Genomic DNA, 27,990 nt, shown 5'->3' on the forward strand with positions numbered 1-27,990 from the left:
AAAACATGGTAACATTTAATTCTTTGTGTGGTATTAGTTTAAGCAGACTGTGATTGTCTATTGTTGTGACTTAGATGAAGATCAGATCACATTTTATGACCAACTTGTGCAGAAATCCATATCATTCCAAAGGATTCACATACTTTTTCTTGCAACTGTATGTATTTAACAGTAGGGCTGGACAGAGGGGTTGGATTGAGAATTTGGCATGAAGGGAGAGGCATTTAATTTTTTGCTTCAGGATGCAGAAAGGCTAGAAACGGCCATGAATCCAAGTACAAATGTGACATCAAGTTGATGAGAAGATGCTAGGGAAAAGCTGAAAAGACTCATTCTATATAAGAGAGTGGCATTTATTTTAGGTAAAAATCTGGCAAATGTTTTTCTTTATACAAAAACTGTATAAATGTACTACTGCCGATTCCACTGCAAATGATATACCACCAGACAAACGTTAAAGATTCCATTGGTATTCTGCTAGAATATTGGTTTTCAACTCTTATCTCTTCCAGCTGCAGTAGTATTCTATCAGTATCATTCTTGTTGGACATGGATAAAAGATAAATCCCAGAGCCTTCTATCGGCCTTTGAAGTAGCAGCCATGGCCATGTCATTTGGTCTATGTAATTCTACTGTCATCGTTCAACGATTTTTAATTATTTGTTGCTCGGAGAAATTATGATTTTTAATAGAATCTTCTTTTCTTGGATGGACATTGACAACATACATTGGCTACTACTACATCAGCTATCACAAGTGCAGCCAATCTATGGCTGTCTTTATTATACCTCAGGTAAAATCTAATATTGAGATGCCTTTTTGTGGCATAGAGGCACTAATATAAATTCCATTACTAAAGTGGTTTCCAAATACAAATGCTGATGCTGTTAATCACAGAGGGTGACTTCTAAACTTCTTGTGGCTGTTGTCCAAAAACAAATCCATTTCAAGCAAAGGTGATTTTGGAGCATTTCACTAAAAATAGCAACTAAATGACTAAAAACTGTTCCTAGACAAAAAATCTCTCGTACACAGGGATATATTTTAGGTCATTTACAAAGGGTAAATGCTCTGGGGCCTCCATCAATTTGGGGACTTAGAGGGCTTCCACCAATAACCCCAGCTATACTGAATTCAATGACCTAGGAACCTACATTGATGTGGGAAGGCCTGTGAAAAAAATCTCTAAAATCTCAATGATGTAACCAAAAGTATTGTGTAGTATAAAGATACTTGTATCCATTCTATGAGTTTAAAGGAGTTGTTAGGGACTTTAATGTTGATGGTCTATTCTTAGAACCCTGTGGCCCTTTTTAAAGGGGCCAAAACACTCGGGTGAGCATCGTGAACTATTCATTATCAGCCACAGTGGTGTAAATTCTGTAGTGGCAGGGTTGCCAACCAGAATTTCTCTTTTTTATTGACAACTTACTGTATCCCAAAATTATGGACAGTCAATATTTTTACAAACAAATTGGAAAACCATAATGCATGTTAAAGATTGTAAATAATACTGATAAGAAACTATTAGCAGTATTTACTGTGAGCTGTACAATGATAATTACCACTAAAATAATCTAGTCAAGTACCACCAATCCCCCAAAAATCTGAGGCATGTCTATTTTTTTTCATGGACACAGGAAAAAAGTCACAAATTTTGAACGGACTGTTCAGAAATTTCTGGGCGGTTGGCACCCCTGATGTGTGGTACTAGACACAGCTGTGCCCCATTCACAAACAGGTGCAGTATGCTGCAGTACCACAAACAGCCACTATAAAATGTATGGCACTGTGAACAGTGAAGATGTAGGATTGCTCATCTGGTCCCCTCATACAGCTGATTGGTGGGGCTGCCAACAATCTGGTATTGAAGGCCTATCCTAAGGATTGGGCATAATAATAAACCTGTAAATGTAACATAAACTATGTGAATAATGTCTTCAATCAATGCATCAAAGTGAAAATCCCAAGAATTGCTTTCAAAAGGTGAATGCACAATGCATGCGATTAGAAATACATGGATAAAAATCAGCAAACAGCACAGTGTAATATTACAATAAAATGCAACCTTTGGTTATGACATTTAATCTCATTTGAATTTCAAGCAGATTATCTCACTTTCTATATGAAATATTAAACTGCAGTGAAGACAATACTAGGTATATTGATAAATTACCATATTCATTGCTGCTGATAAAAAACATTCATCCACAGCGCAAATATACGGCACATAATATTGGATGTATTCAGGCAGTGACCGTGTGGTGCTGAACAGACAGCGCCGTAGTCATGTAATGGGACAAATAAATGCACGATCACATAGGCATGACATATAATAGTGAATATTTTAACACATTCAAGAGGTTATCCAGTTTCTAGCAAATTAAAGTCATTACAGCTAACATAAAAAAGTCATCAATCTCCTGCAATGCTGCCCAACACAATGGAGGTCATAGGATCATCACTGATAATTTGGAACAGCAAAAAATAGTAAATGATGTATTTCTCTACGCATGCAGGGTTCAAATCTTCAAGAAACCCAGATTATGAACCATTCATTCAGGTGTTAGGTTTATTCCCTCTAACAGTATCGTATTCAACCATATTGCATTTCTTATTTAGGTATTCCATGTGAGTTTGCTAGGTACAAATATATCCTATAACTACTAACAAAGAATTATAGATCTATTACAGCAAACATAAAACCACAGCCTTAGGAGTTCAATTTATCAATAAAAAGCTTTAAAAGTAAAGATACAAAATTAAGAAGGAAGCTTAATAAAAAAAAATGACAAACAATTCACAATTAGTACTAACCTCCACCTCCTTCATGCAGATAGTACAGAAGCATAAAAGAAAGAAAAAAATCGGTGTTAGGTTGTTATATGAAAGGGTGAATACAGTATTATAAATTCACTGCCCTATCTTAACCCATAGAGGGCATTATCATGCAGACTAATAAAGTTTACTAAGTAACTAATTAGTAAATTAATTATTTCTTAAAGGGGTGTTCCAGGCTCCTGTGTATTGATGACCTATTCTCAGGATAGGTCATCAATATCTGATCATTGGGGTCTCAACACTCTGGACCCCCTTGATTAGGTTTTCCCTGCAGCCTCCGATGCAGGAACTAGCTTTTGAATGGAGTTGGAAGTACAGCTCCCTTCAAAGTTGTAGTGGCCGTACTGGGTTACTGCAGCTCAGATCCCATTCACTTCAGTAACCCAGCACAGCTTCTACACTTGGATAGAGTTGTGTTTTCAGCTCCGAGCAGCTGATCAGTGGAGGTGCAGGTTGTCAGACCATCAACAATCAGATATTAATGACCTATCCTGAGGATAGGTCATCAATATCAGGAGAATGGAAAACACCTTTAAGTTGTTGATCACATGCTATATAAATCATGCCCTACAGGTTGTTTTACAAGGTAAGATTTCTGCCTGTTAACAAGGGCCGGCTGACGATACAGCATTTTGATAAGCGCTCTTTAAGTGACGTTTACATGTGGCAATCCTCGAGAGTATGGGGACTAACAATCGTTAATATGATTGGTCATCTGCATACAGTTTTCATTTTTCTGCAGCACACTGTCCTGTGTAAACAGGGGACACATATTGATTTTTAGTGCCACATAAAAAATGTTATCCCCCAACAAATGAACATTTGCTTGTTTATCAGGTGATCGGCAGCATATATTCAATGATCAGGAGCAATCATTGTCCGTTCCCCATCACTGGACTATGTTATGAATGCAGCTCCTCAGAGATGCCGCTTGGTAAGAACTTTCGGAAGATCTCATGTTACACGTATATGACAGGCGCTACTAACAAATCTAAGAGACAAAGCATTGTACACTATTGATGTTGTTTACTAATTATCAGGCTCCCCTTTCTTTCCTGGGCATGACCAACCACAAAGTCCACCATCTAGAGCACTTCATGGCCCACATTTATTAAGACTGGCATTTCATACACCAAGCTTCAAAAGAATTTTACTTTTACCATTACACTACATTTATTGAAAGCCCTCTTAATAAATTTGGCCCATTTTTTTCGACTACTTCAAAATCAGAAAATGCCTTTTATGAGTGGACATAGATTTAGAACAAAAAGTATACCATTTTCTGTGTTAAAAGTAATAGACTATGAAAAATTTACAACAATCGGTGTAGGGTTATGTCTGAACTGGCACAAATACTGTGATAAATGTGGCCCAATATTTAGACACAAATTTCCTTAAAGGGGTTTTCCCACAAAAAATATTCTAAGTTTTTCAAATCAGCACCTGAATACTTTTGTATTTGCATGTAATAAAAAATTGAGTATAGCCACTAAGTTATTCACTGAAATCTACCTGTACAGCGCCACCTGCTGTTTGCCCTTTTTCTAAATTCTCTGTCCAGCTTACTGTGGTTGACTCACATGCTCAGTTCCATCCATCAACTGCCACCAAATGAAGCAGAAAGGACATGTCCGCTGAGCTGCCAGCTTGAAATAAGTCAAACAGAGCAATTGCAGCAATCAATGTGGAAATCTCTGAATCCATGTGAGGTACAGGGCTGGTTCTAAGTTTGTTATAGACAGTCATGTACTATATGATGTCTGATTTTCATTTTTACATTACTCATGGTATAACCCCTTTAAACCAAGACAGCATTTAAATTACCGCGATTCAAGAGTAGAACTATGAAAATACCAGTAGTATGAGATTTGGCACACGGCTGTCTCAAACAGTGCCAAACAGAACCCACTGAATATAATGAGTTCCATTTGGTTTCCGGAATTTAAGCAGAGAAAGAAGTTCTGCATGCAGGACTTTTTTTCTCTAGTCTTTTAATCAGAAGCTGCAACGAGACCTGAACAATGCCGATGTGAACTTATAGTTTGTTTTTGCCTTTAAAACATGGAACCTTCCAATGCCTTGAGGCATCCAGCCAAGTGATTTCAATGAGACAAATAAAGATCCTGCACAGACACAGGTGGTCCCCGTGCCACCTATTACAATATTAGCATTCAGATGAGTTAATATTCCTTGCTTTTCACATTGTGAATTGGGAATATGTTAATTTTATACAGTATTGACTTTTTTTTTTTTTTGGTCTGCAAATTGTGACCACAGCTTCGTATTCTACTGCTCTGCATACAAAATGCCTGTGGTTATTCAAGTTGATGCATTAAGCCCTTATCGACATTTCCCACATTGTGTCCAGATGCTCTGCAGAAGCACAGATCACACCAATGGCTTTGCTTCAATTCTGATGGTGGCAGAAAACGAGGGGGAACTTTGACTCTTCAGCTAAAGAGTCTGCTCTCACCCAGGCAGATGTAATTAAAAACTTGTGATGCACAGAAATTGTCCTGATTTATGAAACGATATGCACAGGAGCTATTATGGGATAATCTGCGAAAGTACATTGGAGGGAAATAACCTGATAGTTTACTGTTTTCCTATTTAATACTACAACATATCTTTCTTGCTTTCCAAGCAGATGGTACTGTAGTATACTAATGGGAAATGCAGAATTTTCCTAAATACATAAAAGAGGAAGTAGCTCAGGCAGGCTTATGACTACACAACATAGTAATCAGCATAAACATCAATGTGTAATGAATGTAATAACAGAAAGTCTTCCATTCATCATTATCCTAAATACAGCTAAAAAGTTTTTTTATTTTTTTCTGATTTGAATTTCCACTCTTAGGCAACTATGACATTCGGCAAACCACACTACCCCATGTCTTGGTATGGGTGTCATATGTTTTGTGTTATACACCCTTAACTCCCAAACATGATCCCAGTGGTCTCCGAAACTGATTTTTACCAAGGCTGTAGGTATTTAAATTTTTCATGAGTGGATTGGTAGAAGAGCAAATGGAGGGTTACAAACAACAATCTCCACGAGGTCCTGATGATTCTGACACAAGTTGGAAAGCCTCTATATTTATACACCATAGATAGATATTGACTGTACACTAGTTCTTCTGACAGCTACTCCTCCCACCTCAGCCATAGACTTGTACGTGTGTGTGGCTTGGCTAAGTGTGCATGTATTTTCAATGAGTTGAGGGGAATAACATAGTAACATAGTTTGTAAGGCTGAAAAAAGACATTCGTCCATCCAGTTCAGCCTGTTAACTTCCAAACTCCTCAAGCAATAGCTTATCTCCTGTAGGAATGAAGGTTTGGGCATGTTGAAGAGTTGGGACACCCCATACACAACAAACAGGAGGCTAATCCCCCAATATCAGGGGTCTCGGACAACCTACATCTAATGGGTATAGTCACCTTTACAATGTTCTGGAAGAACACCAAATAATGTAATAGTATAAACAGAAGCATGGCCGATAGGTTTACTTTGTTCAACTGAACCATTGTTGATCACTTAAACAAAAGGATCCCATTTTTTGACCCAAACCTCTATGTAGGTTCATAAAGGTAAATTAGCAACATTAGCTTGATTTTCCTGCAACTATTCCAGAATATTGTTCCAAAGCAAATAAAATAAAAAGAAGCATCTTACTAAACAGTCCTGACATAAAATTTCCTACTATTCCATGTCTACGGCTTCTAATTATACCTGTGTGTCTCCATGGTAACAGACTACAAACAAACCCTTTGTAGTCTGTCCCTTACATGTGGCTGGCATACATTCGGCAGGCTAGGTAAGGGTAAGAACGAATTTAGAAAATAGAAATTATTAACCATGGACCATCTCCTGTATTTTCATACAGTGTTGAGCGCGAATATTCGAATAGCGAATTTTAATCTTGAATATCGTCACCGAGAATTCGCGAATATTTAGAATATAGTGCTATATATTTGTAATTTTGTAATGACGAATATTTGTAATTTTTTTCAATCTGAACACATGATTCCTCCCTCTGCTTCTTGCTTGTGGGCCAATGACATCATTGGCCCACAAGCAAGAAGCAGGAAGGAATCATGTGTTCACTTCAGATGGAAAAAAATGACGAATATTCGTCATTACAAATATATACCACTATATTGAATATACACTGCGTGCAGAATTATTAGGCAAATGAGTATTTTGACCACATCATCCTCTTTATGCATGTTGTCTTACTCCAAGCTGTATAGGCTCGAAAGCCTACTACCAATTAAGCATATTAGGTGATGTGCATCTCTGTAATGAGAAGGGGTGTGGTCTAATGACATCAACACCCTATATTAGGTGTGCATAATTATTAGGCAACTTCCTTTCCTTTGGCAAAATGGGTCAAAAGAAGGACTTAACAGGCTCAGAAAAGTCAAAAATAGTGAGATATCTTGCAGAGGGATGCAGCACTCTTAAAATTGCAAAGCTTCTGAAGCGTGATCATCGAACAATCAAGCGTTTCATTCAAAATAGTCAACAGGGTCGCAAGAAGCGTATGGAAAAACCAAGGCGCAAAATAACTGCCCATGAACTGAGAAAAGTCAAGCGTGCAGCTGCCAAGATGCCACTTGCCACCAGTTTGGCCATATTTCAGAGCTGCAACATCACTGGAGTGCCCAAAAGCACAAGGTGTGCAATACTCAGAGACATGGCCAAGGTAAGAAAGGCTGAAAGACGACCACCACTGAACAAGACACACAAGCTGAAACGTCAAGACTGGGCCAAGAAATATCTCAAGACTGATTTTTCTAAGGTTTTATGGACTGATGAAATGAGAGTGAGTCTTGGGCCAGATGGATGGGCCCTTGGCTGGATTGGTAAAGGGCAGAGAACTCCAGTCCGACTCAGACGCCAGCAAGGTGGAGGTGGAGTACTGGTTTGGGCTGGTATCATCAAAGATGAGCTTGTGGGGCCTTTTTGGGTTGAGGATGGAGTCAAGCTCAACTCCCAGTCCTACTGCCATTTTCTGGAAGACACCTTCTTCAAGCAGTGGTACAGGAAGAAGTCTGCATCCTTCAAGAAAAACATGATTTTCATGCAGGACAATGCTCCATCACACGTGTCCAAGTACTCCACAGCGTGGCTGGCAAGAAAGGGTATAAAAGAAGAAAATCTAATGACATGGCCTCCTTGTTCACCTGATCTGAACCCCATTGAGAACCTGTGGTCCATCATCAAATGTGAGATTTACAAGGAGGGAAAACAGTACACCTCTCTGAACAGTGTCTGGGAGGCTGTGGTTGCTGCTGCACGCAATGTTGATGGTGAACAGATCAAAACACTGACAGAATCCATGGATGGCAGGCTTTTGAGTGTCCTTGCAAAGAAAGGTGGCTATATTGGTCACTGATTTGTTTTTGTTTTGTTTTTGAATGTCAGAAATGTATATTTGTGAATGTTGAGATGTTATATTGGTTTCACTGGTAAAAATAAATAATTGAAATGGGTATATATTTGTTTTTTGTTAAGTTGCCTAATAATTATGCACAGTAATAGTCACCTGCACACACAGATATCCCCCTAAAATAGCTAAAACTAAAAACAAACTAAAAACTACTTCCAAAAATATTCAGCTTTGATATTAATGAGTTTTTTGGGTTCATTGAGAACATAGTTGTTGTTCAATAATAAAATTAATCCTCAAAAATACAACTTGCCTAATAATTCTGCACTCCCTGTAGTGCTATATATTTGTTTTTTAGAATATTCTTCATTTTTTTTCCATCTGAAGTCATGATTCCTCCCTGCTTAAATTGCTTTTGGGCCAATAACTCATTGGCCCACAAGCAAGAAGCAGGGAGGAATCATGTGTTCAGATGGAAAAAATGACGAATATTCTAAAAACGAATATATAGCACTATATTCTAATAGAGGAGGAGATTTATATCAGCTGTGGTCCTTTCCATGGAGTGAAACAGTTCTTCTCTTTCTAAGACAGGCCAAAAAATTTAAGTAGCACGATGACTGAATTATATGCCATGCATCACTTTCTTTAAAGAGGTTGTCCAGTTTCAGCAAAAAAAAACAATGCTAGGGAGTGGGTTATAATAATGAATGTAGCATTACTTACAATGCCAAGTAGATCCAGTGCCACTGCTTCAGTTCTTCCAGCAGAGCTTTGTTTACTTGGCTATAGAAATTATGTTGACAACACGTGACCACTGTAGTGCACCACTGAGGTCAGTAATTTGCTGCAGTGTTCACATGTGTCAACATTATGTCTTCCATGTAGGGAAGGGGCAGGAGATGTAGAGCTAGAACTGGGACACTCTGAGCTGAGGTTTTTTTTTACCCTCTGTAAAAAAAAATCTTAGACTCAGACAACCCCTTTAACTGTTACCTACACATTAACAATATGCCTATTGCAGCTGATAGCAGCAATCCAGTTCCCTCACCCCCAGTCAATATTGTGGTAATTCAGGTGCTTTCCAAAGTGGGGCATACGTTCTCCAAAGAGTTCCTCCTCTGTCCATGGAATATTATTCAAAAAAGTTTAGGTGGCCATCCAGGTGTTTTTATTCAACTAAGCAATGGGCATTTATGAAACTCTTACTTTATTAGTGGCATTTATTGTCAGGATCAGTCATCAATATATGATAGGCAGGAGTCCGACACCCTGCCACCTGCCAATCAGCTGTTCTGCAGTAACTCCAGCTAAGGAACTACAGCTCCATCCATTGTGTGTAGTGGAAGGAGCACAGCTTCCATTGAAGTGAATGGATTAGAAGTACTGTAGGTGTAATACTATGCACATATGCTACATAGTGTATGGCACTGCTTCTGGTAATGAAGAGGCCTTGGGGCTTGTCCAGGTGCCATGACCGTTTCAAACAGCTGAATGTGGCGGTGACAGGAATTGGACCCCCATCGATCTGATATCGATGGCCTTCTTTTTTTCCAGAAACCCCATTTTATTGAAAACTTGCAAAAATATATACTATTGACTTACTAATTTCTTTAAGAAAGTATATGATTGAAATACACCATGCTGTACCTCTATCAATAAAAATTACCGTAACATGATGTAGCAATGTTAGAGAGTTCTAATGGATTTAATTTATACCTGTCTGCCTTGTAGCAAACCCTAATTACTCTTACTCCATAACAGCAAAACGCAAGCGCACTCCCGGCATGCACCAATAGACACACAGAGAGTAATGAAGTCTCACTCAATAAAATTAGAAATATGCAATTATTTTTTTTTATTTGCTTCACATTTTACTCCTATGTGTCATTGACAGCAGTTCACAAAACTAATTTAAATCTTTGCTTGAACAGCTGAGCAAATATTATAGAGGATGAAAATTGTGCAAGTGGCTATTACAGAGGTGAAGAGGAAGAAACATACACATAAAATAACTGTGCCTACAAAAATGGAAAATGCCACAAGGAATATTCTGACAGTAAAGGACAGTATTCTATCTAGCATGTCCTTCTGGTAGACGAGATAGAGGCAGAAAGACATTAATGACCTACAGAAGCCCAGCAGGAGTCGTTGCCGGGAACAATGCTTCGCTGCCTCAAGGGACTCTGGGAAGTGTTTGCACAGTGCAAATGACAAGGGGCCAATACATTTATTTACCAGAGCTGCGTTCAAATGATAATATCTGCAAAGAAACTGGAATATGTTATCATGTTCTATACCATCACTTGTATTTTCTTAGGAAGTGGAGACTGAGCAGTAATGTATAGCAATCATTTTCATATATTATAGTGAATAAAAGAAAGAAGAAGATTTAACAATCAATTTTCATAGGCTAGAAGAAAAATCCAGATTTGATTCCAGGTATAAAGATTAACCACAGGGAATTACAAATAAATATTACAATAGGTGTTCTCCAGGAAAGATAAAAATGAAAATACATCTTATTATAAATAAACTCTAGAATGCCTTTTATTATTTATAATGGCTCAATTTGTCTAGGGGATAATCAGTGGAGGAGTTAAAATGGCTGCTGTCAGATTCCTGGATATGGAATCCGTCCTCCTGACACTGCAGGATGGCCTGTGTGAGAATGCAGAGCACAGAGCAAGAGCCCTATGTAAACTCCGGTCTCTGCCTGCATCAGCACAGTGAAGCTCTATATTATGTGCTGCATCTTCCTTACAGCATACCAAGCACGGCACTGTACAATAGACACCGATTGTGCTTGGCATTGCAGCCCAGGCCTATTCACTTAAATGGGACTGAGCTGCACCTTGGCCATGTGACTGATAAACGTGATATCACAGGCCTAGGAAGAGGCCACAACACTTACTGGAGCACTGCAGCCTACTCAAATAGCTGAACAGTGGAAGTGCTGGGAGTCGGACTCCTGTCAATTAGATATTGATGACCTATCCTAAGGATAGAACAATAATAATAAAAAAAAGCCCTTTAACCCCTTAACAAATAATGCTGTACATGTATCCGACAGCCAGAACCCGGCCGTAATGAAGGGGAATGGCGATCCCGCTGAACCCCATCATTTGGCCCTTCAGATGCCGCAATCAACCCTGATCATGGCATCTGTAGGAGGGATACGACTACCTTCGGTTTGGAGCCCCCACAATGAAATTGCGGGGCTCAAATTGGCTACCTCCACAAGGCACAGTGCAGCAGGGACAGTGTAAAAATACTATTCACCCTAATAGATCTCTATTAGGGTGAATAGGACATGAGATGAAAAGGGAGCTTATAGTTAATAAATAAAAAGTAAAAAAAAGAAAAAAAAAGTTTAAATAAAAATATATAAGAAATAAAAAAATAATAAACATATTAAGCATTGCCGCTTCTGAAAATGTCTGAACTATTAAAAAAATTTTTTTTAATTCCTGTGCGGTGAAAAACAAAATTGAATAACAGTGATCAAAAAGTGATAAATACCACAAAACTGGTACCAATAAAAGCTATAATTTGTTATGCAAAAAAAGCCCTCATATAGCTCTGTAGTCCGAAATATAAACAAGTTATGGCTGTCTGAATATGGCGATGCAAAGAAAATGTTGATTTTTTTTTTCCAAAGTTTTTTTTAAAGTAATTAAACAAAATAAAAACTATTCAAATTTGGTATCATAACACAGAATAACAACATTGTGTCATTTGTAGTGCACAGCAAACGCTGTTATGACAAAACCCCAGAAACCTTAGCGGAATTGTGTTTTTGTTTTCAATTTTACCCTGCAAAATTTTATTTCCTGTTTTCAATACAAGACATGGTATTTAAAAATGCACGTTGTCCTGCAAAAAATAAGCCCTCATAGGGCTATGTGAATGGAAAAATAAAAAAAGTTATGGCTATTGAAACATGGGGAGGAAAAAAAAAAAATGAAAAAATGAAAATAGGCCCAAAGTCGGCTTCAGTACTGGCGGGTACATCGGGACCAAAACCGACTTTGGATTTCAAGTTTAAAATGTTTTTAAATGTGCAGATAGGAATACCGGTCATTTACCGAATTCTCGTGCAACTTCGGCAGAGAAGTTTTTCTACACAGAGCACATACATTTTAATGCTGTACACTGAAACAGCATTACAAATGAAGTTTTTTTTTAACAAATAGAATTGAGATCTATAATCCAAAGCTCGATTCATTCCACCCTTATATCAACGAATCATAGCACAGCTTTCATCTATTTCATCAATTTTACCAGAGCAGTTTATGGAGTAAAAGTTGAGCTCCGCTTGGTTGCTTTGAGTAATAAACGTAGTTTTTATTTTAGATAGTTTTGATAAATGAGGTCCAATACTGTGTTTGAATTCTTTGCTTTTATCAAGATCTTGGAGCTCAGAGTCATAACTTTATGTGCACCGATACATTGTAACAATCTGTCAGTAGAGAAATGTATGCCGCTGCTGTATTTAGCTCATTTTTCAGCCGCTACATGTAAACAAGGTAGTCACATTCACTGACAGCAGACACACAGGACCGCTGAATAGTCTGCATGTACAATACTGTTAAATAACTGCACTGTAATCGCTTAGGAAACAGCAAAAACAGTAACAGAAAAAACAAGTCTACTATAGAGATTTGGAAACTATCAGCATCTTTTTTATTCATATTGTAAAAGATCTCTCTCTTAAATAGGGTTTTGCAGGATTGGGGCCCCTTTATAGTAAAACCAAGCGTGTGCTCCCTAAGGACAGAATCAAGCTCATCTGCTTCCCTGACTCAGACAGGGTCATGTTCACTGCTGCAGCCAATGACTGGCATTGGCAGTGATTTGTCCCCATGCTGCTTGGGAACACATCATTACTGAGGCTATCCATTGCCTGCCGCTCAGCATGGGACCCACTCATGCAATACCGTTCCGTTTTTTGCAGTCTGCAAACCGCTGATCCACAAAAAATGGAAGCCTCCCGTGTGCCTTCCGCAATTTGCGGAACGGAACAGGCGGCCCATTGTAGAAATGCCTATTCTTGTCTGCAAAACGGACAAGAATAGGACATGCTATATTTTTTTTGCAGGGCCATGGAACGGAGTAAAGCATACGGACAGCACACGGAGTGCTGTCCGCATCTTTTGCGGCCCCATTGCGGCTCGGATGCGGACCCGAAAAACGGTTGTGTGCATGAGGCCATACCAAAATCGGAAGTAAATAAGCCAGGGGCCAAGACACAGGACTAGAGCAGCAGGGAGCAGATGAGCATGATTTTTTCCTTAGGTATTAAACTCTACAGGGTTTACTTTAAAAGAGATCCAAAGGTGGAATACCCCTTTAAGTCATAAAAACAGGAGTAAGTATTCATGAATACATCCAAGACTTCACAAACCCTACTTGCTGTACAAGTAGCTACCCAAATAAATTCCATCACTCAGACAGGATCTAACTAAACCTGGCTCCAGGTAAGCAACGAGCTAGAAATAAGGCGTTCCAAGACACATTAAAATATGTGGCAACAACAAAATATAGGCTGACCCATTTAAAAGACCAAACCATGATGATTAAACAGTTGGCAGATACATGTCCAATTAAATCTGCATGCAACAGACTGAGCAGTGAAGTAATGAAAGGATAAGGATTAGATGGAATAGCGCTCTTTCAAATTCCCTCCTGCAATTACAGTACTTGCTCACATTGAATGTAGGCCTGCTACATGTGTATTCTGAAAGAGTTTATTCAATCAGCAACTGAATAGGAACATGGTGGATTATATTGTTAGCTTTCCAACGCAAATGCCAGAGATGCTTTACCTTCTATAAAATTGTAATTACAATACAAATACAAATGCAGCACAAACAGTCCAGACATAAAAGCCCATATAATAAACCTCTCTCAACATGTACTAGATGAAATGTTATTTCTAACAATGAACAAGATGTATAAATTTGTCATCTTTATTATAAAGACAATAGATTCACAATTCTGAGAAGAATCATTTCATAAGATATGTTTGCAGTAAATCTTTTTCACCTCACATCCACATTATACATTATAAAACTCAGGATATTAATAGTTGCCACTAGAGGGAGCTACTTTTACACTAGCGTTAACATTTTCCGGTATTGAGATATCAACACCGGAAAAAAAACCTCTTCCGTTTTGTTCCCATTCATTGTCAATGGGGACAAAACTGAACGGAGTGCACCAAAATGCATTCCGTTCTGTTCTCATACCAGAGAGCAAACCGCGGCATAACGGATGCAGATGGTTGTATTATCAGTAACGGAAGCGTTTTTGCTGAACCCTGCCGGATCCAGCAAAAACGCTAAGTAGTCTAAGGAGCTGAGCTGCAGTATGCTGGCACGGCCACTATACAGTGGATGGAGCCTTCTGCTTCTGTCCACTATTTGGTTTCTGTCAGTGGCAGCTGACAAAATTAACTGATGGGTGGGGGTGCCAAGTGTAAGATCCCCACCGATCTGATGTTGGTGATCAATAACTCCAGGCTGAAAAAACTATATAATTTAGTTAACTGGGTTCCCCATCCTCAATCCACCAGAAAAGGAGATTTAGATATTTCTTCAGATCATGTTTGCTAAATATTGATAAAACATATTTCTTGGAAAATATAAATTAGACTGAATGCTGAATAAATATTACTGGAGATGTATAAGATGGTGTAGAATTCTTTAAAAGACAGTAGAGATGAGCGAATTTCCCAAAATTTGTTTTGGATCTGAACCAGCAGATTGAACTCAGTTCGAATAAATTCAACCTGAATTAAAAGTGCCCCAATTACCCTGAAAAGTCATGTATGAGACTCTGAGATCCACTAGGACTGTATCCAACCAATTTCAAGCTCTTTAAAGGAAATGTTTCACCAATTTTTTTTCTGCAAGTTAACACCAGATAGAATTAAAAATTGTGCAATTGGGAAAAAGAGATTAGAAAAAGGATATTTGTTAAAGAAAATTGCTTTATGGCAGCCTAGTGGGCCATAGACACAATGGTCTGGAGGACCTCATTGACTTCTATGGTAGGGTTTTCTAGGCATGGCGTGTGACCTGTGCAGAGGTCATTGTACAAGGAAATAATAGATAAGCACTGACAATCACCTATTGTGAATGGTTGATCCCATCTTATCTATACACAGAGGTGATATCATTACAGTCAGAATCTGAATGACAGAAAAGCAGGCAACTGCAGTAAAGTAATCTGTACCAACCAAGAAGTGGCAGCTATTATTAGGCTTAGTGGCCAGTGCAAAAACTGCAGGATTTTATGTTTTCATATGAACTTTCAGCCAAGCATGTTTGTGTTCTGAATGTGAAGACCCACTGTCACAGACCTCTGGCTGAGCTGATATATCCAGAGTGCAAAAGGATTGATCAAGTTGAAATCCAGCAGCGTGGTATGTCATGCACTGTTACACCAGCAGATGGTGTAATGGAGCTAACCACTCTTGATATTTGTGGTTTGTTCCTACTTCCTGTTAGGAGGGAGAGCTAGCTAGGCTAGTGAGGAGATAGGGAGCACTTCCACCGGCTACTGTTCCATGGGGTCTTAGGAACAGTAATCGCTCGTCTACGAGCACTGCTCCAGACAGACGGAAAGGTCCAAGGGCTTTAGTAACCCATCAAGCTATGGTATTTCAGACAGCAGAGTGACAAGCTACCTCAGCTTTACAGACTTTGCTGTAAGGTGAGGGAGAATGAGTTATGACACCCATCACCACAGTTCAAGATAGGCAAACCTGAAAGCCTGCAATACAAAGTGGACACCTACAGCCTAGGGTAGCAATCTATAGCTGTAGTGAAGGGGAATGAGGAGAGAGAGACTTTTGACAGCTAGTGTCATCAATTGTCATGTAACCAGCCACCATACCTCATCATCTGGTGACATAGACTGCACGTTGGACTTAATATTGCTGGATGTACAGCAAGTTATCCTTTGCACTTAGTAAAGAAAGCCATTTGATGTTCTCTTATGTCTGCCTGTTTCCTTCACACCTATTCACTGCAGCGGTCTGAGGGAGTACACCGTCATACATCTCATCAGGACCACCAGTACTCCCATCTTCTCCACTGGCTGCTCAGGGGCTCGCTGCACCAGCTTTAGTGTCATTTTAAGTGTGTGTTATGACTTCAATTTACCTTGTGATGTATATTACCGAAGAATCAAATGGGACTTTATGGGAAAGCTATGTTTGTATGTAATTCCCAGAATGAGAGCTCTTCAACTATTCAACTCTCATGGACCATTGAGACATGAAAATTCAATAAGATTTCCCTTTAGGATGATTCAAACAAAGCAATCAGAGAAGATTCACTGAGTCGGCTCAGATGCAGTTGTTTATCAGGCGTTTATGTTGTCACATATTAAGTAAGAAAACATCCAGTAACAGTGCAAAATTAAATATGTCTATTTTAAACTATCATTGGGTTGCCTGGTTAAGAAAACCAATTTCAAATGCTGTACAAGGGAATTCTGAATTAAATACAGGAGATCTCCTGTTCAGGACTCTCTTTTAGCTTACAGTGCAGAAAGTGATTACAAAGAGTCTTTCTCGCTTTGGCAGACTGTATTACACAAATAGCCCACTGAATTTACAGTGAGCTGTGCAATGCTTTATTTCTCCTGCGGTGGTGCTGCAGGAAAATTGAACACCTTATGCCACACATCCCTGTAGAGCACAGCTGATCACTGGGGCCACCGTTATCAGCATATGGTCATGGAACCTCATTCAAACATTGCTTTGCCCTTGGATCCAATGAACATTTTAGAATGTACATAACATTTTGAAAAAATGGATAGAATTGACCCTGAAGAACAACCTAGTTTTACTGCTTTACAAAAGAGGCATAAGTCACAGACATGTTACCATTCATTTTTTATTACATACAACTATTTTAACAGAATATAAATGGGTTTTCCCATCATCATTTAAATCACATTAATATTCTTGAATATCTGATAGTTGGGAGTCTGACCACTCCACAGAACTAGCCAGTGAGTACAAGAACGAAGGATCATTTCTTCTATTCATGGGATCAGTCAGGGTCACAGTGGTCAGACCTCCACCTTTCCTATTGCAAATAGACAATAACAACCCTGCTTATAGGACAGTGTGGGGTCCCAGTAGTCAGACTAGTCCATTTTTGATAGGTCATAAGACATTGTGATGGAATAACCTCTAATAGGGATTGCTTTTTATGTCTTCAACAATGCAGAATCTTTTTTTGCAATATTTCTAGTAGAAACAATATGCCACTCTACCATGGGCATAACTGCCAAGGTAGCAGGTACAGCATTTGCTATGTGGCCCAGCCACATGTTAAAGGTGAGGTACAGTTAGTTATTTGATGTCATTTAAGGTTTAGCAATGGATCCTGTGGTTACCTGTTACAACCATAATGCCTTGTGGCTGCCAAACTTTCATATCGTCCAAAAAATAGGCTGTGAATGGCATGATTTATAAAGTCCTCCCTGCTACCATAGAAATGGTGAGTTAATTTTTAACACATCTAGAAGTTAAAATTATGAAAAAGCACCTATATATTCGATTTTATTCGCCTGTAACATAAAAGTAAAAGAGAGAGGGTAGATTTTGCAAGCTTAAATTTTCAATTTCTTTGGCTGTTAGGCTTTAATTCAAAACAGACTTGGAATAATACAAAACCTGCAACACGATATTAAAATGAAAACAAACCATATAGTACTGTATAAGCAATGCATAAAAGTGTACACAGATTCCATCATTAGCATACAGCAAATGAAGTAACCATGGAGATGGCTCACCGAGGACTGTGAGAAGGAACGCATCTAATTACACATGGCTAGATCTGACGTAAATTCCATACAGGATATCAACACCACATTGATATAGGCCTCTCTATTTTAAAGCGACAGAATATAAAACTTAGAAATAAATTATCTACATGGCTTACAAAGATTAGGGAGTCATTTTTCAACACAAAAAGTCAATTTTCAGAATCACTGATCTTCAAAAGCTATTTCTTTTCTTTTAACAAAGCATTTGGATTTCCCGTAAAATTGGATTCACATCTGTAACTTTATTTTCTCATGTTTCTACCATACTATTCTCTGAAGAGTCTTTGTACATTGCTGCACCATGACATTTAGCTGTTCTTTGGTTAATTATGTCTATGATAGGAATAGGAAGAGTTAATAATTAGGCAGAAATTATGCCAACCGAGTAGATGATCCAATTAACGTTTAGAAGGACTTTTTAGAAATGCCATCACACAAGAAGAAAGAGCAACTTTTAAAATAACAATTTACCATGGCTTTCATTTCCAAGAGACTCCTGCGGTATTTCAGAGCTGCAGAGTTATACAACCGTGAACATCTTAAATGTTGGCATCTTGGGAGAATCTTTTCTTGGTGTGCAGAGAGTTGCTATATATCCTACAGTCAGGCAACAAATGAAGAATGTGTTGAATTTCTGTTCAACAGTTTTCATTTCTGAGAATGTAGTTCTGTTCATACTCTTTTCCTGTAGCATCAATAACTAGTTATGTCATCACCAGTAAAAAAAAAATCATAGTTTAGCTGTGGCCGAAACCTAAAGGAAGCATTTGATCAGTTCAGCCCTGTTTTACAGTTTACTACTAATTACAGTAAAAAACTAAACAAAAAAAAGACCATATGTCCATCAAGATTAGCCAGAGGAGTGGAGAGGACATGCTTGGAGGCCACCTTAAGAAGATAGGTCTACTTTAAAGGGGATGCGTCATCAGAAATTTACCCATAGTTTAAACATGTTTTTATATGTTTTAAACATATTTTTAAAGAATTTTTGCTTATGTTCTTTTTAATTTTCCATGTCAATATCAGTATTTAAACAAAAAACATAAAATCCAGCATTTTTCACACAGGACACTGAAGCCTGTATTACAGCTGCCGATTTTTCGGCAGATGATCGCTAACGAGCTTTTATATGAACGCTCATTAGCAATCATCTTGCAGTGGAATACTGCTGCTGATTCCCCAATAAAGAAGCAAACACTCAATCATCGGGCAATCCAAATCTTTTGACATGTTAAAAAATTATCGTTTGCAGGCAGCAAATCATGGTGTCTAATAACGACATGCCGCCAGCAAACCACCATACAGCATGGGGACGAGTGATGGCATAGCGATCACTCCTCCCTATGCTGTGTAGGAGATCGCTGCATGTAATAGCAGTGGTCTCCTCTGCTAACGAGCATGCAATTTCCGGGAGGGAGCACTTCCCTCTGGACAATCGTATCACATCGGGCAGTGTAATACAGCCTTAAGGCTAATAATAAGCGCCACTTCCTGGTCTGTACAGATCACTTTACAGCAGGTACCTGCTTATCTATCATTCCAATCCTGCCTGTAATGATATCACCTCTGTGTATAGATAAGACAGGATCCACCATTCACAATAGGTGATTGTCAGACCTTATCTATTCTTTCCTTGTACAATGACCTCTGCACAGGTCACACACCATGCCTAGAAAACTCTCTGATAGAAATCAATAAGGTCCTCTCCTGACCATTGTGTCTATGGACCATGAGGCTGCCGTAAAGCAATTTTCTTAATGCTTTCTAAATTCTGTTAAGAACAGTTTAGACAAGATGGCAAGATTAGAAAAAAATATGTGTTTTTATCTGGTTTTAACTGGCAGATAACATTTTTGATGACACATTTCCTGTAAGTTATGAGTAGAGCTGCAGCTCTGACTTTGTACAGAATTGGGAAGACGTTAACCCCCTGAATCATATGAATAGTAGCATGATCACTCATTCATAGAGGTAAACAGTACACAAATGAGGATGTGGCTAGAGTCACCACCAAGCCATCAAAACAACCTCCCCCACATCTTACACATTGAGGACAGGAAGGAGGCATCTATTGGATCTATTTTACCTACCTTCCCCTCCCTTCTTTTCCCCAAAACATGGCAAAAACACCAAAAATTACGAACCAATCTACCATAAGGGGGAAGAAATCTTTCCTGGTTCCAAGTAGCAATCAGATCAACAATCATACAAGAATTCAGTACTAAGGTAGACTGGCTTAGGTAGGTGCCATAACCGTACCCCTGTGCCTGGCCCTGAGTAGTTTCTTGTGTCAAAAGAGTGGCTGCAGGAAGCATGGTTCTTGTAGCCAACCATGGAAGCCAGGTCAACTGGCATACTTCTTACCAACATTTAAATATCCTTAGTTTTCCAAATTTTGGACCCACCTATTTTTTTCAACTTTGGGTAGGTTTTCAGATTCCAGCTAATACCGAGAGATTCCACCTTTCATTTTTCAGAGCTCCTTGGCAAAATGAAAGGTGGATTCTGATTGGTCTCTATGGGCAACTAAGCCAGTTTTCCGTTACACCAGTTTTGATAAATCTCCCCCATAGTTCTTTTATATCCAGTTCACTTTGTCCCTCTTCCCTAAACACCCAAAAAGCAATTCAGCTTTGCTAAAGCTCATACAAAAGAGAATCCACAAAAGACACGTGCATAAATGTGGACACCTAGAGTAAAATGTAAAATGGAACAAGCTTTTAGAGTAGAACAGCTCATTGCTTATCTAATACTGCATATTTTAATTCATGCTCGGTTGCAGCGATGACTTCGCAGGAACAAGGTTATTAAAGCTACCCATCACTCACAAAAGGTATTTGATAGTGTCAACATGTCCGGGTAAGAATACAGAACTGGCTGTATATTCTTATGACAGCTCTTATGCTCAAAAGTTTTAATGCTGACAAGAACATAAAAAGATAACTCTTAGCACTACTACAAAGTCACCTCTAACATAGCTTAAACTTCTGCTCTAACTCACCACTAAATCAATGCCTAAGAAATCACAAGAAAAGATCACTTCATAACGGTGGCCTATTCACTTTGTTTAAAGGGGTCTCATTGTTCTGTGTCATTCCAAATACTGCCTGGCTTCTAAAACAGTGGCAGGTAGGGATGTTTTAACCTGACCTTACAAATTAGATGTAAATACCTAAAGTGGACATTCCCTCTCAGTGTATAGCACTACCATAATGCCTAGGCAGCACATTTGCAGTTTCGGTCTCATGTTCAACACTGATCAACACTCTTTTGCTCCCTATAATTAATTATTCGCCCTCTTATATCGCCTGCATCTCAAAGACATCTCCAGAATTCAGCCTTTTCTTACCATGGAAACCACAAAACCTTTTATTGTTGCCCTGATTCATTCGAGACTTCATTAGTGTCAGTCATTACTAATTGGTCTCCCCCTCACTAGACTCTCCCCTCTCCAGTCTATCATGCATGCAGCAGCCAGGATCTATCTATCGGTCTAACTGGTACTCCGATGCCTCCACCCTGTGCCAGTCATTGCACTGGTTTTCCATACAGCACAGGATTCAATTTAAACTGCTTGTTCTCACCCACAAAGCTCTCCACAGTACCACCACCTCCCTCTCTCATTTCTGTCTACCACCCTAATCATGGTCTCCATTCTGCCAATGATTTAAGACTGAGATCCACCATAATCTAAACTTCTCACTTCCATCTCAAGCTGCACCAGTTTTCTGGAATGCCCTACCCCAAGCAAATAGGTTAATTCCCAATATCCACAGTTCTAGTTCCTCCCTAAAAACACATCATTTTAGGGTGGCCTATTACATCTCCTTATCCAACTCTCCTTTATTCACTCCCCCCCTTCCCTTTCAACCTCATTCTTCAGAGCCTGATCCATTATCCAACTGTATCCACCACACCCATGCGCTCAGAACTACAGATATATGCAACTTTATATCTACTCCCCTACTTTGTAAAGATGGCTGGATCACTGCACAAAACAAATACTATTTTACCTTTGGTGTCACCCCTACCTCCTCATAGATTGCAAGTTCTTGTGAGCAGGGTCCTCATTTCTCTTGTTTTAATAGTTGACTTGTTTGTTGCCCTTGTGTCAATGACATACTGTCAGGCTAGCGACTATGGTCACACGCAGGGATAGTGAAGCTCTGAACTGCCCGGACCCACTATCCCCATCTACTTGCCTGATCACCCTAGGCAGTGACCCCCAATTGGACGACAGTCCCTATACTAGAATATGTGAAGGGCATGCTACAAACAGGGACAGACAAAAAACACAATGAGAGTAGTCGTACGGAAAAAAGGTCAAATGCCAGACAGTCAACACAGTACAAATACGCCTGAGGCAAAAAAAAAAAAAAAACACTCCAAAGAGTCAGAACCGGGAGATACCAAAACACCAGAAACCAAAACTGTAATCACAAGTCCAATCCAAAAATCAGCCAGGGGAGTCTACAATAATTACTATTACCAGTAGGGGGAGCCAGAGGGTGAAAAATTCACCGACACCTTCATACTGCAGATGCCGACCTTTTATTCCAGGGAAGGGAGGCAGCAGCTGCCAGGGGAACCATGACACATACTGTACTAAAGGCTGAGTTCACACTTTAGTGATTTGATCAGTGATTTCCATCAGTGATTGTGAGCCAAAACAAGGTGTGGGTGAAAACACAGAACAGGTGCAGATCTTTCCATTATATATTATCACTATGTAGCCTCCACTCATGGTTTTGGCTTACAATCACTGATGGAAATCACTGACCAAATCACTGAAGTGTGACCTAGGCCTAATGTTGGGAAAGGAAAACAAAAACAAGGACAAGATGTGTGAGTTGATTTAACATATTTTTTTTTGCAGGTTAAAGGGTTTTTCAAAGCTGTACACCCCCCTCCCCACAACTTTACCTGGTCCCCAATACCCGCATCCCTCCACAGCCGTCGTTGCCTCTCCCCGTTGTGCAGATCACAACATCCGGTGACGGGGGGTACAGCCAATAGCAGGCCGTGGTGGTGACGTCGTCCTCGTCACTCAAGTGGAGCGGGTCACCATTGTGGCCTGCTATTGGCTGCACCCCCATCGCTGGATGTTGTGATCAGCACAACGGGGAGATGCAGCAACCGCCTTGGAGGGATACAAGCGTGGGGGACCAGGTAAGTATTGACTGTATGTGGGGCCTGAGCATTGTGTGGGGTGGTTTACAGCTTTGGAAATCCTCTTTAAGAATGATGTGGGAGTTAGGGTTTTGGAAGCATCAATCATGGACACATCCAATTTATGATCTCACATGTATATACTGTAATAAATGATCACTAAATGTGTGTCACCAGATAATCTTTTTCACATTGGTGGGCTAGTAGCTTGTAGTTTATAATTAGTCTATCCTGTCTGTAAGGGAAATCATCTCAACGAGCATAGACTGTGCACTTGTGCAGGGCCTATGCTCCTACAGAGAAGCCAATCTGAAGAGGCAGAGCTGCAGAGTAAAGCATGGGGACTGAGCAGTGCAGGAGCACGTGACTGATGAGACTGTAACTTCCTTTGTACCTTAGACTACCATGCAGCTAGACTGCAGCCACTATTCATAGCCATGCCCTAATGGATGAATGATCGCTACTGTGATTGTTTGTCCCCATACATATCCATTATTGGTCGTCAGCATGTCCCTCTTTACAAGGGGTAATGTCCTTTTGACAAACGATTATATATGGCACATAAACGATCACATCACCTGACGGACTAGCTTTAGATTTTTTGGGTAATCAGCATCACAATTATAATTGGCTCAATAATCTGCCAATGTCAAAGGGCCCTTGGGGATCCTTTCAACACATACATAGTTTAACCCTTATCAGGCCTAGTATTCAATAACCAATAGAAATGATATTTTGCAAATGTGCTGCAATATGGCTTTGTAATACTGCACTATAAGATCCAGGTCTCTACTCCCTTATTTTATCCTAGGTTGGCATCGCTTTTTCATTAACCTTTCTTAGAAGACAGATGATGCATTAAGCAACTCAATACTGTCTGCCAGACTCTTTCCTGACCCTGGCACAGACATTGAATGTGCCTGCAGCTTTGCCTGGGGCAGTCTCTGCCCATTGTGGTTTACAAGCCCTCGGAGATCACAGTCTGCCACGAGCACAGCCAACAATTCCAATGTCTGTAATTTCCCCATAACAACTGACGGGCCATAGAACGGCTCATAATAAATTTTATTGAAATTGTGCTCAGTCTGGCAAAGAAGCTACAGATGTATACCCAAAATGCCAGACGCCTCTTCTAAAGCAAATGATAAGATTTTAATAACTTTCTGCTCTTGGCTTTCAACTCCATAAATTAAAGTTAACTCAGTGGTTTCCCTTTAAAGGTTAATGTCTACATTTCACAGAGAGTGTCTTTGATGTCATCCTCATTCTGGCTGAATGTTCATTTTCTTTCATTTCTCTCAAAAAGGCAAAAATATTGTGGTTAGTTGATCACACCCTGAACTCCACAATTTTAGCTTCAAAAAGTTGCAAAATAGTTCACTTGCAGAAAAACATTCCCACGTTTAGAAAATTGCAAAAATTGTTGCAATTTTACTTTGGTAAAGGGTTGGCATAGAAAGTGGGGTAACATCTCAAGTCAGAGGTGTTACACTTGAAGGATTGTCTCATCTCAACGTTTAAGACGTATCGCTAGGATATGTCAAAGATGTCAGATAGGCACAGGTCCCGCCTCTAGTACCTACTCCTATCTCTAGAACAGGGTCCCCAAAGTAAAGGGAAAGCAACCGCGCATTAGTGGCCAGCCCCCATTCTAATACTGATGGCTTATCCTAAGCTTAGGCCATCAATTTAAAAGTACCAGATAATCATTTTAATAATAATACTGAAAGGCACCAATTTTATTTTGCACATTGGAAAGGCATACAGCAACTTTCTACATTAGCACATGTATTCAGTCAGCTGATGTAATGTGAACGAGGTGGAATACAGGGAGTCAATAAAAGGGCAAAATATAATAAGTTTTGTCTTTTGCACGTCAGAATTGTCCTCAGAGGATTCTCCAAACGCCAGCGGTTTTCTGAACAAATGAGCGCCTCAGCCTGCCCATATCATTCAAGTTAGCAGATTTCATTTGGGATGGCTAGGTGAGCATGACATAACAAACAATCTAAACTGCTGCAAGGGCCATTACAATCTTAGCATCATAAAAGTTCACAGTGCGCTGGATTAATGCCGCACAGGACAACGCAGCCTGGGAGAATGCCAGGTACATGGAGCTGATGTAATTTCAGGTCTGACTGGTGCTGGCATTTTGTGTGGAGGGCCTATGAGATGCACTGTCACACTTTACTAGAGAGGACAGGAAACCTATTACAACTGACATTCTGGCTGCGTTTTAAATAGCTAGACTGTAAGATATCTGGGAACAAGGAATTATATAGGCATGCATATCCTATCCTCATAATATACTGTATATACTGTGCTTGTTGCCCCCCCCCCAGCTATGTTTGTTTTGTATAAAAAATAAAAATCTGAGGGGTCAGCTGTAGCGTTTGAAGAATACAAAGGGCTTAATAAAATCGGTAAATAGGAGATAAAATTAGCAAAAATACAAAACGAACAGCTGGTAGCAAAAGAGAGCAAAACAAATCCCCAAAAATTATTTAAATATATAAATGCTAAAAAACCTAGGTCTGCGCAGGTAGGTTTGCATAATGGCTTTGCTTTTTTTGTACAATCATAACTTTTAAGGAATAGATCTTTTTTGGGCTTTCCTAATTTGTTTCAGCCTAATTATTCCACTCTTCAGCGGCACAGCTAGATGCATTTCTCTCACAAGCTGGAGGCCACTCCAGCACTGTACTGCTGTGACATCCTTCCCCTTACTCCTCACTATGCTTGTTTTCAGCTCTGGAGCTCACAGAACAGAGGAGTGAGGGATCACACTTACAGAAAAGCTAAACTTCTGTTAGCTTCAGAAGCAGTGTAGATGCAGTTGTTTTATCAGGCTCAGGGTCTCAGCTAGTTGTGACATGCCCACACTTCTTCTCTGCTGTCTTCTGAGTATTACCAGGGAAGGATATTGCCTGACAACAGGCAGTGAACTGCAAATTAGGTAGAAGTGAAACCCCTAGTGGCCATGACTTTACAGCTTTTTTTTTCAGGTGGATGCAGGCATATTTTTTTAAATGAAGTGATTTTACAAATTTACTATCTACAGAATTATTTAGAAAATTAAATAGTATGAAAGTACAGTGATTCTTTAAAACTGAAACACTGCAACATTTAAGTATTTACAGCAGCTTTAATTTCTTATTGCTTCTCTAAGGCAGAAAACACACATGCAGTTTTGATACAGTTTTTTCAGCAAAGGCTGGAAGTAGATGCAACCAAAAGAAATATGTCTTTTTTCATATTGCTCATTCCTCCTGAATTCACTTCTAGCTTTGTCTCAAAACTCTTTGACATCAAAACTGTACCTCAAACTGCATATCTGATTCCAGGCTAAGGCCGTGTCCACACAGGGTCTTTGGTCAGCAGAATTTGATGCCAGTCATGCCAACAAGCCACCAGCTACAGCGTTGAATCTGCCTTCTATTGTTTACAATGGGAGAACACCCTGAACTTTCTTGGAGCTGTGTCCAGACTGATGTCGCTGCAATTAATAGGGCTAAAAAGCAAGCAGGTCCACGGCATCCAAACAGAAAAAAGTCAGCAGAACCAAGGCAGAATGTATGGTGGCTTTTGCCTTCCCCTGACCGTAAGCAAGGGTCTAATGTAGGAAGGCTGGGTACAGAGAAAAAAATAAACTTAAAGCAAAAGGAAATGTCTCTTGAAGCAGAATGGTTGATAGAGTCTGTACTGTAAATGTCAGGGGCTTGTCTGGGATTACGAGCTAATGTAGCTGTCCTTCACAGACATATAAAACCTGGCGAACCAAGGCTTGGAATGGAGCTGCAATGACAAGTCAGGCAGCTACCTATTAGAGATGGTGGCAGGCCCCCGAATCAGACACTGAGCAGGGCTTGTTTGGAGGTACAGCTTTTTTGCTAAGTACATGACTATTAGACCTGCATAGGCATGGGTATATTTATTCCTCATATGGTACAGAGATGGATTTGTTAGTTTTTTCCTAAAACTTCTATTTTATATGATGCTTGCTAAGCATTTCTGTTTTATTCTGGAAAAAATAGTTGAGGGGTGAAGTTAGGGAACTAGACATTTCTAATAACTTATATTGCCTTTTTCCAAGATATTTGAACTGATGACCAATCCTCTAGATAGGTCATCAGTATCTGATCAATGGAGGTCTGACAGCCGGGACCCCCACCTATCAGCTGTTTGAGAAGGCTGTCACGGACGGGGGTAGGAAGCGTGCACCCCTGAATGCCACCCACACCTCTGCCCCCACCTACTTGCACGATCCGTCCTAGGTAACGGGGCACAACTGGATGGCAGTCAGTACCAGGAGATCACGACAAGCAACAGGGGATGAGCAGAAGCGAGGTCAAACGAGCCGAGGTCAGGATACACGAAAACAATGCCAGGAATACAGGAGCGTATAAGGACCTTAATCACAGGCAACCTGTGGCCAGCAGGCTGCCTGTTTAAATAGGCCTGGCTGGTGAGTCACATGACATGACCGGCGTCATGTGACTCACAGCAGCCTAACTCAGCCGAGCACCGATCAGCATTATTGGCGCTCGGCTCCCCTTGCCCCTCTCCTTGTGCAGGTTGCCGGCGGTGCTGCGAAGGAAGCAGGCGCCGCCTGCCCCTCGTTACAAAGGCACTGTCTCATACAGTAGCGCCGCAGCCTTCTCTCAGCTCACAAAGCGCAGCACCATTCATTTGCTTGGTACCGCAGCTCAGCTCAATTCACTTCAATGGGGAT

At 39.9% G+C, this 27,990-nt stretch overlaps 1 protein-coding gene across 3 annotated transcripts in view; it reads right to left on the reverse strand.

Annotated features, from left to right (window-relative positions):
• The window catches only part of SPOCK2 (SPARC (osteonectin), cwcv and kazal like domains proteoglycan 2), a 171,364-nt gene that overhangs the window by 79,960 nt on the left and 63,414 nt on the right, over window positions 1-27,990 (reverse strand). For 2 of the 3 annotated variants that reach the window (XM_040437163.1, XM_040437162.1), the window contains exon 2: window positions 2,818-2,826. The exons of the other annotated variant lie outside the window; for it this stretch is intronic. In XM_040437163.1, coding sequence (XP_040293097.1) covers window positions 2,818-2,826 — 9 coding nt within the window. The remainder of the gene's footprint in view (window positions 1-2,817; window positions 2,827-27,990) is intronic. 3 annotated transcript variants of the gene reach the window in all.

This window comes from Bufo bufo, chromosome 6 (genome assembly GCF_905171765.1).
Source record: "Bufo bufo chromosome 6, aBufBuf1.1, whole genome shotgun sequence".
In the NCBI taxonomy this organism is placed as follows: Eukaryota; Metazoa; Chordata; class Amphibia; order Anura; family Bufonidae; genus Bufo; species Bufo bufo.